The sequence below is a fragment of the Plecotus auritus genome (genome assembly GCF_963455305.1).
Source record: "Plecotus auritus genome assembly, chromosome: 3".
Classification (NCBI taxonomy): Eukaryota; Metazoa; Chordata; class Mammalia; order Chiroptera; family Vespertilionidae; genus Plecotus; species Plecotus auritus.
The window spans coordinates 27795393-27804796 of record NC_137772.1 but is presented as its reverse complement, the minus strand read 5'-3'; the positions used below and the strand labels follow the sequence as shown (position 1 = coordinate 27804796).

Genomic DNA, 9404 nt, shown 5'->3' with positions numbered 1-9404 from the left:
GAGGCAGGAAGAGCACACACCCAGCATGCCCAGAGCTGCCCCTCTGCCTGCAGACTCCCACCCCCAGGCTCTCAGGCCAGCCACAGGGATCCGCATTTCCCTCCCGAAAGCCCAGCCTCCCCACTTACCCATCCCAGCACGGAGGAGGGAAACAGGCATCCACGCTCAGGCTGCACACTCCCACAGAGGCTCGGGCATCAGCACACAGGGGCCTGACCGAGCACCTCAGGACGGCGACCCCTGAACGGGGCCTCCTGGCCTTCAGGAGAGCAGCTGCAAGAACTGAGACTGACAGCCAGCAGCTGCCTCAGGAGCCTCCAGGCCCCCACCCACCCACCTTTTCCTAGATGCTGGACTTGGGGACCAGGAGCAGGGGGACCCTCTGAGAATGAACAGAGCTTTCAGAGCTCTCTCTCTCTCTCTCTCTCTCTCTCTCTCTCTCTCTCTCTCTCTCATTCACACACACACACACACACACACACACACACACACACACTGGCTGATTTTACAGTCAATCTTTCAAAGTGCAATTTGTCTAGGAAAAGTCAATGTGAGGCCCATGTGGATTTCAACCAATGGCGACGCAGCTGGCGCGGCTCAGCCAGTCTCTGGTCTGTATTCTAATGGGCCATATCTTTATCAGGGAAATGTGGCTTCTCTGAACTTAAAACTTCTCATGAAGGGTCCCCAGACTCAGAGGCAGAGGAGGGGTCTGAGCTGAGGCGTGGGGAACCGCCTTTCTCCAGGCCTGGCAGGGAGAGAGGGAAGGGGTGCGGGTGAGGCTCTCACCTGGCCCGGAGCACCTGACTTCCGAGCAGGTGACGTGGGTGACAGTCCCTGGGCAGCGGCTGGGCCGATGCCTTAGGCAGGACGGCGGTTGGGATCCGGGGCCGCTTTTGACCCTCCAAACCTACCATGGGATTCTGGGCCAGATCTCGGGGTCTCAGGGTTTAGGAGCCTGGATTTGGGCTTCCTGCCTCCCCTCACCCTGACCCAGGGAACATGGAGTCCAACCTGCAAGGGACGTTCCTGCTGAACAACACGCCGCTGGCTCAGTTCTCGGAGATGAAGGCCCCCGTGTGCCAGTACTCCGTGCAGAACTCCTTCTACAAGCTCAGCCCCCCGGGGCTGGGCCCGCAGCTGGCCGCCGGGACCCCGCACGGCATCACAGACATCCTGAGCAGGCCCGTGGCCACGCCGAACAGCAGCCTGCTCTCCGGCTACCCCCACGTGGCGGGCTTCGGTGGACTGGGCTCCCAGGGCGTCTACTATGGCCCCCAGGTGGGGAATTTTTCCAAGGCTGGGAACGAGTACCCCACCCGGACCCGGAACTGCTGGGCGGACACGGGCCAGGACTGGCGAGGCGGGCGGCAGTGCAGCAACAGTGAGTACGATGGGGGGTGGGGGGGAGGTGTCGTAAGGGGACACTCACAGTGGGCCCACCCCCACAGCCCACTTCTCCTCAGTGGCCATCAGACAGCCCAACGCAGAAGCCCAGACACCCGGACCCATCTCTCAGCTGGGTGCAGGGCACAAGTCTCCCCTCCACATTCCACGATTCTCCCCTCCATCTTGCTTGGACAGGGCATCTTCCTCCCACTCCCCACCCTTACCGGCTGCCACCTCGGCTGCCCTCCCAGGGAACCTGGGGTCTCTGGGTCTGGGGAAGACCACATGGCCCACACCCACCGGCACAGGGTCCAGCTGGCAGCTCACCTTACTTCTCCCACCCAGAAACCGTGTCCCCACTTCTTCATCCACAGCAGACAATGCTGTCCCCAGTGACGAGCAGTTGCCTCAGCATCATCTTCCCAGACAGCCCACTCATGCCTGGCTCCATCCAGGGACACAGGGTGCAGTGACCCCATGCAGTCCCACCTGCGACCTAGGGGGCTGTTTCCTACCGTCTTCCTCAAGGTTTATGTCAATAGCACAGTGACAACTGCCCAGCCCCCAGGGGCAGCTGCTGAGCCAGGTCGGGCTCTGTGTAGCTGTGGTGGGGGCTCTCCTCCCCCTACCCATCCCCAAACCTATTTTCAAAGAAGCGGCTGGAGGAGGGGGCAGGATATGCATAGACAGGTGAGGCTCACCTGGAGGGCAGGGAGGTGACAGTGGCTGCCAGAGCCATCCCATGCCACGAAGGCCCTGCCTCCACTCCTGCGTGCACACAGGGCCGCCCACTGCAATAGGTCCCAGTCGAGGAAACCGGAAACACAGCTCCTTCCCTCTGCTGCACTGCTCCCGGCGCCACACTGCCTGACAGACCACCCCTCACTCAACCTGGAACAGCGAGTTCCTGGGGGCGAAGATCCCGTCTCTTGAAACATATTTTATAACCCAGTTTGGGGGGTGCTTTAGGCTTCAGGCAGTCTTCCCTCTCATCTCCATCTTCCTCCCCACGCCGAACACACACATTCCCCACCCTCCTGTTCTTCAATCCTGGTGCACATCCACACACAGGAAACCTCTAAGGAAGTCAGTGGTTGAATTAACAAAGGGAGAGAGGTCTCTTCCCCTTTCTGTGCCTGAGTTTCCCCACCGGTAGCATGAGGAGGCAGGCCATGGGCCATCAGGCTGCACTGAACAAGGCCCGACAGGTGGGCTCTGTGCTTATTCTGAGGCCTGCAGCCCTCCGGCCCCGGTCCTTCCTAGCAGGCTGCCTTGGTGGGGCCGAGGGTCAGGTCTTGAGCCTCTGTGTCCACACTCTCCAGGGACAGGGGAGAGCAGTAACTTGGAGCTTAAGGCTCTGGTCTCTGGAGACCTAGAAAATAGGATCAAGGAAGTCAGGAGGGGAGGAATTCTCAGGCCACTCGGCCCGGATTGTTGGTGGGAGGTGCCTAATCCCTTCCTTGGTGTCCCTGAGATGGAGGGGAAACTCCTCTTGCCCCAGCGGGGAGGGCAGCATCGCTGAGTAAGAACATTAAACACAGGTATGGTCCATGGCAGGCCCTCAGCCCCCTCTGTCTCTAAGTAGCTGTAACCTGGGGCAGGTGCCTTTCCAACAGGTGTCTGCCCGTCCGGACATGGCAGAGGTCACAGTCATTATCATCAGGATGTCAGGAATGCTGCTCATGGGAGAGGTGTCATAACCCACCCAGCCACCTCCAACTTCAGTGGCTTCTCTGTAGGTGCGGGAGAAACAGGGCAGGCACCCCACTCACCCTGCTCACCGCACTTGTCCTTCCTCCTGCCAGCCCCTGACCCCCTGAGTGACAGCATCCACAAGAAAAAGCACACTCGGCCCACCTTCACGGGGCACCAGATCTTTGCCCTGGAGAAGACCTTTGAGCAGACCAAGTACTTGGCTGGTCCTGAGAGAGCCAGGCTGGCGTACTCCCTAGGGATGACCGAGTCGCAGGTCAAGGTGAGTGTGTGCGGGAGAAGGTGACTGCCTGGCAGAGAGGAGCGTGAAGGACAGGATGCATCCTTGCTCTCCCAGCTCTCAGCGAGGGGCCTCCTGCTGTTTGGGCACTGCCTGCCCGCCCAACCCTAGAGATGGAGGTAATTACCTTAACCACAAAATGGCTGTCAAGACTGAGCCCAGTTTTGAAAGATTTATTTGTAGCAGCTCATTTGACCCTCACAGCAACCTTGAGATTGTATTACTACCCGTTTTACAGATAAAAAACAGTCTGAGCTGAGCCTCACTCAAGGTCACCCGGGGGGGGGGGGGGGGGGGGGGGGGGAGGGAGTGGGGAGAGGGGGTAAGTGCAGAGATGGGAGTCAAACCCAGATCTGTGGGACTCCAGCCTCACGCTTTCCTCTCCTCTGCACCATCTGGGCCGGAAATTTCGAGAGCTGGTGGCAGCCTCTGACCCAGATCAGGAGTCAGCCTCCGGGCTACATTCAGACTGGATTCAGGCTTGTTCTATCAGCCGGCAGAGGAAGCTGGCCTTGGTTTACCAAACTTCAACGTTTGGTAAAGTTCGGATGGGATGTAGGGAGCCTGGAAGACCCATGTGAGGGTCACGCTCATGCCCATACGCACCAGGGAGCCTGAAATCTGTTAGGGCTTTTCCTCCTGAGGCTCCTCGGTAACTTCCATGCTAGATCTCTCCCGAGGGACTGTGGGAGCCGGGGCACCAAAGAACGCTTTGAGCTGTGCTGGGACTGCCCGGCTCTGAGACATGCGGCAGGCTTAAGGGTAAAGGAAGTGCAGGGGAAGGTGGGGACTCAGGACGGTTCTGGGCTCTGCTCAGGGCCCTGGACTTGCAGGCACCGACCTCGGCAGCCTCCTGGCCAGCCCAGTATTAACTCTGCTGGAGAGAAAGCTGCACATCTAAGTGGAACGGAACGATGTGGCTCTCTTACATACACTGAGTGGCCAGATTATTATGATCTCTGAACGCATAATAATCTGGCCACTCAGTGTGTGTGTGTGTGTGTGTATATTTGTGTGTGTGTGTGTATATATATATATATATATATATATATATATATATGTGTGTGTGTGTGTGTATATATATTAGAGGCCCGGTGCATGAATTCGTGCATGGGTGAGGTCCGGCCAGCCTGGCCAGGGGGAGGGGACATGGGCAGTTGGCTGGCCTGCCTGCTGGTCGAACTCCTGGTCGAGGGGACAATTTGCATATTAGCCTTTAATTATATAGGATATACACTGAGTGGCCAGATTATTATGCGTTCAGAGCTCATAGTAATCTGGCCACTCAGTGTATTTTTCTGCTTTAGGTACTTTACTCTTCAACTATCTCAAGCATGGAGACTATATTATTTTTATAATTAAGGGGAAATTGTTAATGAAGTTAAGTGAGGGACTGTGGAGCTAAAAGAAGGGGTGACTCTTGAGCACCTACTGACATGCCCTCACCTGGCTACACCCTCCCCACCCCGCTGTCGCAGCATCTTCCACCAAAACCACGGGGAGGGTGACAGCTCAGCCTAAAGGGCTGCTGCACTCACAATGTTTATTTTTTTATTGCCCCTTAAAAAAACTCGTGTGAACATTACAGCCTACTCTATCAGTAAGCCATTTATTTACTATAATAATAAGGACTGCGTGTACTTGCCACCGAGTGGAGCCCCTCCGCCAAGGGGCCGTGCGTGCTGTGTGTGATCCTCAGCGTCTCTCGTCCCAGGTGTGGTTCCAGAACCGAAGGACCAAGTGGCGGAAGAAGAGCGCCCTGGAGCCCTCGTCCTCCACGCCCCGGGCCCCTGGCGGCGCGGGCGCGGGCGGGGACCGCGCGGCCTCGGAGAACGAGGACGACGAGTACAACAAGCCGTTGGACCCCGACTCGGACGACGAGAAGATCCGGCTGCTGCTCCGCAAGCACCGCGCCGCCTTCTCGGTGCTGAGCCTGGGCGCGCACAGCGTCTGACCCCGCCCCACCCGCCCCGCATCTCAGGGGGCCGCCTGCAGCCCCCTCCCCTCCCCGCTGCAGGGGGACTGCGGGCGCCGCACTAACCTGGGGGGCTGCGGAGGAAGAGGGAGGGGGAGATGGAGAGGGAGGAGGAGGAGGAGGGGTCAGAATGGGGTGGAGAATACCAGCCTGGCTGAGAGAGGAGGGAGCAAAGAGGGAGCCACAAACTGGTCCTGAGACCTGCACCCTCTCTGCACCCTCTCTTGCCCCTCTGGGGGGCCCAGGCCTTGCCCTGCCAGCTCTGCAGATTCCTAAGTGCACAGGTAGATAAAAATGACCAGACTCTACAACCGGGAAACTGGCTGTGGGATCCCAGACATACCACCGTGATCCAGCTGTGGGACTTCCCCCAGGAAGGCAGCTGGCCCCGCGCAAGCGGCTCCCTTCTGCTCCGGGAGTTGAGAAACCAGGGTCTGGGCCCAGGGCAGATGCTGGCTGACCGGGAAGAAACGATGGCATGTCTAGGATGGTACCCTCCTCAGACCTTGGCACTTGAGGGGCCAGAGGCAAACACATAACCCAGGCTGGAGGAAAGCCACCTCAGGGAGGGGAGGCGGGTCCCAGGGAAGAAGAAACACCGTGAAACCCCAAATCAAGGATCACTCCCCTGGAGGGAACAGGCCTGGCCGCCTTTCTCCTCTTTGCCCTCGATGGCGATTCCCCCAGACTGGAAGAGACGAGAAGGCCCACAGCTGGGAACGAAGGAGGTGGTAGGCAGGGGCAGAGGAAAGACGAGAGAGCCCCAGCAGCTGATGCCACACCCCAGAGCCACTCACCTGGCTTTCCTGGGCTCTGATGCAAGAACCACCCAGAAAGAGGGGAGGGACAGTAGGGCTGGCAGGAACCTCAGCATTGGGTGCTCACCCAGGAAGGGAGAGGCCGAGGCTGCAGAGAAGGTGCATCCGGGCTTGCAGGGGACCCACGGCCTGTCCTTTTCTTGGACCCCCTGAGCCTGGCACTGGAGCTGATGCTGGGGCCCGGGGGGCGGGGGGGGGAAGGACACTGGCCAGCAGGGTGGTGTTTTTCATCCCAGGGTGGTGGTTTGCTACCGGCAGGTGGAAGAGGGCGGGGAGGCAAGTGGGGCTGACCAGATGAATGCAGCCCAACAGGGACCAAGCATGTGCCCAATATCATTGGCTTTTAGAAAATAAAGAGTAAAGCTCTGGTCGGTGTGGCTCAGTTGGTTGGAGCATCGTCCTGTATATCAAGAGGTGGCAGGTTCAATTCCTGGTCAGGGTACATACCCAGGTTGTGGGTTCAATCCCGGGTGGGGGCACGTGCGGGAGGCAACTGATTGATGGATGTTTCACATCGATGTTTCTTTCCTTCTCTCTCTCCTCCCCCCTTCCTCTCTCTCTCTAAAATAAATAAATAAATATCTATATATATATAAATAAAGAGTAAAAATAAAAGTTCCAGAAACCTCCCCGTGGCTCCTATGCTTCTGTGAAACTGGTTGTGGTGTCCCAGGCATGCCAGCCCCGAGGGGCCCTCCCAGAGGGCAGGCCTCTCTCCCAGGGGGAATATCAGTGCTCTGGGAGTCCCAGAGCTTTGCATGAAATTGGTCAACTTGAAATCTCATTGGTATACGCCAGGCACTGTCCTAGGTGCTGAGAAATCTGAGTTTATGGGGGTCCCTGACCTCCAGGAATTCATAGCCTAGTGGCGGAAATTATCTGTTTGGGGAACTAGGTACCACATAGAAAAGAGAATAGGGGAGAAAATAAAAGTACTGACATTACCTGAACACCTGCTAATTTCTCCCAGGATGAAGGCCTAGATTACCCCACTTGACCCCACAAGAAACCTAGGAAGTTACCCTCGTTGCATAGATGAGAAAACTGAGTCTCAGAAAGAACCTGAACCAAGTCACAGAAATGGGGCAAGTTGACTTTAAGGCTCTCACACCTGTTTGCCCCACCGCAAGGGGCAGCCTTTTCTGCAAAATGAAAGGCTAGAATGAGAAGTGCTTTCAGGGCCCTTCCACCTTCATGATCTCTGCAAACACCAAGGCCCAAGTAGCAGTGAGCAGCCTGCCTTCTTAGCTGTCCCAGCTAGTCCTTCAGCCTGTCCCTTGGGCCTGCGGGCAGGTGAATCTGGTCGGTGGAGTCAGCTCAGCTGGAAGGTGGGAGGAAGACCCCAGCCAAGAAACTGAGGCACCAGCCTGATGAACCCAGAAGACAGCATAGGATGACAAGAAAATAGAGATTGCTTTTAAGCTCTAACCCTCAATATGCAATGATCGCCCCATGTGGAGTCTCACCGCATAAAGGGGGAAGGATATAAGAAGGCAGCTTCTAAGAATCGAGCACCATCTGTGTGCTCCTGGTCACAAAGTATTGAGGAGCCCTCCACCAACAGGGGTGTCCTGATAGGGGCCCTGTGGCCCCACCCAGCAGAAGGGGCAGCAGCCTGGGGGGACAAACACCTCTGAAATCTTGGGGAGCCAGGCATGCAAAGGCATCAAGCAGGTATGGAGAGAAAGCCAGTGACCAAAAAACTGTGCGTGTTTGCCTTTGTCGTAAGCATATTGTAATCCTAACTGCTCTGTTATGACTATAATTCTTGCATGTCTGATTCAAGTCCTATGGAGTCAGTATTAAGTCAAGCCTGGGGGAAGTATTTTCCTGGGATATGTTTGCTGAGCTAAACAAAAACTCCTCCAATCAAGGCTCTGGGACACCTGCCACTGGACCCTGTGGCTCCAGGACTCTAGCCTTCCCAGCGTCGCTCCTCCCTCACTGCTGTCCTGGGCACAGGGACCGCTGTGCTCATATCTTGCTCAGGCCTCATCAGGAGGCTAGAGTCAGAGTGTGAAGGAAGAGAAGAGCCCAAGGTGAATGGCCCAGACTCCTGCGGGTAATTTGGAATGCCTTGTTCTCTGCAGATGTTCACATTCGTGTGTGTGCGTGCATGTGCATGTGTATATGTATGTGTGAATATATGTGTGTATGTTGCTAAAGAACAGAGGCTATCTCATTTCTGCCCTGGTTGGTGTGGCTCAGTGATTAAAGTGTTGGCTCTCACACTGAAGGATCTCAGGTTTGATTCCCTGTAAGGGCACATACCTGGTTGCAGGTTTAGTCTCCGTCCCTGTCATGCAGGAAGCAACCAATTGATGTGTCTCTCACATTGATGTTTCTTCTCTCTCTCTTTTTTTTCTCTCTCTCTCCCTTCCACTCTCTCTCTAAAACAATAAAATCAATGGAAGCAAAAAGACTATCTCACTTCTTCCATCATAGAGAAATCATAAGCCATAAACCCACACCCACCCATTGTTTATGTCTGGTCATGAAAGAGACTCCTTACACATGATGAGTTAAAAAATAAACTTTTAAGATATTCATGCTTCTTGCAACTTCTCTGCTACCACATCACAAACTTTTCAGGGCTGAGACAAGGGGAAGGAATTAAGTCCTGTGCTCCCACAGCCACGGAGTCCTGCTCTGACAGGCAGCCAGGAGGCTCCGACAGACAGGCCCAGATCCTGCCTCATCCCACAGCCCTCACACTTATGGTTCCCAATGTTAGAAGGACGTGGGACATGTCCCCAGCAGGACGGGGGTGAAGGTAGAAAATGACAGTGGGTCAGAATGGCGATATCCTAGTCCAGTGAGCGATCCCCACCATTTCCCTGACAATTCCACATGCTTGGGTTTCGACATTAAGTCACCTTCCTGGCCCCTAAGGACATCTGAGTGTGTGCGTCCAGCTAACACCGTGATACTCAAACGCATGGACCAGCAGCACCAGCAGCGATGGCCTCAGCTGGGAACTTGTTAGAAATGCAGACACTCAGGCTCTGTCTGAGACCCTCGGGATCAGAAGCTGCATTTTAGCAAGATGCCTGGCAGTTTATATGCACACAGCAGTGTGAGAAGTTTGTAAGTGTGTGACTGGGTGAATGTGTCCAGATAACACTCCTCTTCTCAAAGCACAGAGCCTGGCCCAAATCAGGTGCTCAGTAAAATATTCCTGGACGGCTGTAGATGGGTGTAAGTAGATTCCTAGCATTTGTGACCGTGT

At 55.9% G+C, this 9404-nt stretch overlaps 1 protein-coding gene across 1 annotated transcript; it reads left to right on the top strand.

The window, feature by feature from the left end:
* Nucleotides 1-813: 813 nt before the first annotated feature.
* On the top strand, nt 814-5336 carry NKX6-3 (NK6 homeobox 3; the record flags this gene model as incomplete). Its single annotated transcript, XM_080662593.1, has 3 exons — nt 814-1384; nt 3195-3364; nt 5097-5336. The coding sequence occupies exons 1-3, from the start codon at nt 1003-1005 to the stop codon at nt 5334-5336; spliced, it is 792 nt and encodes a 263-aa protein (XP_080518719.1). The 5' UTR covers nt 814-1002.
* Nucleotides 5337-9404: the final 4068 nt, after the last annotated feature.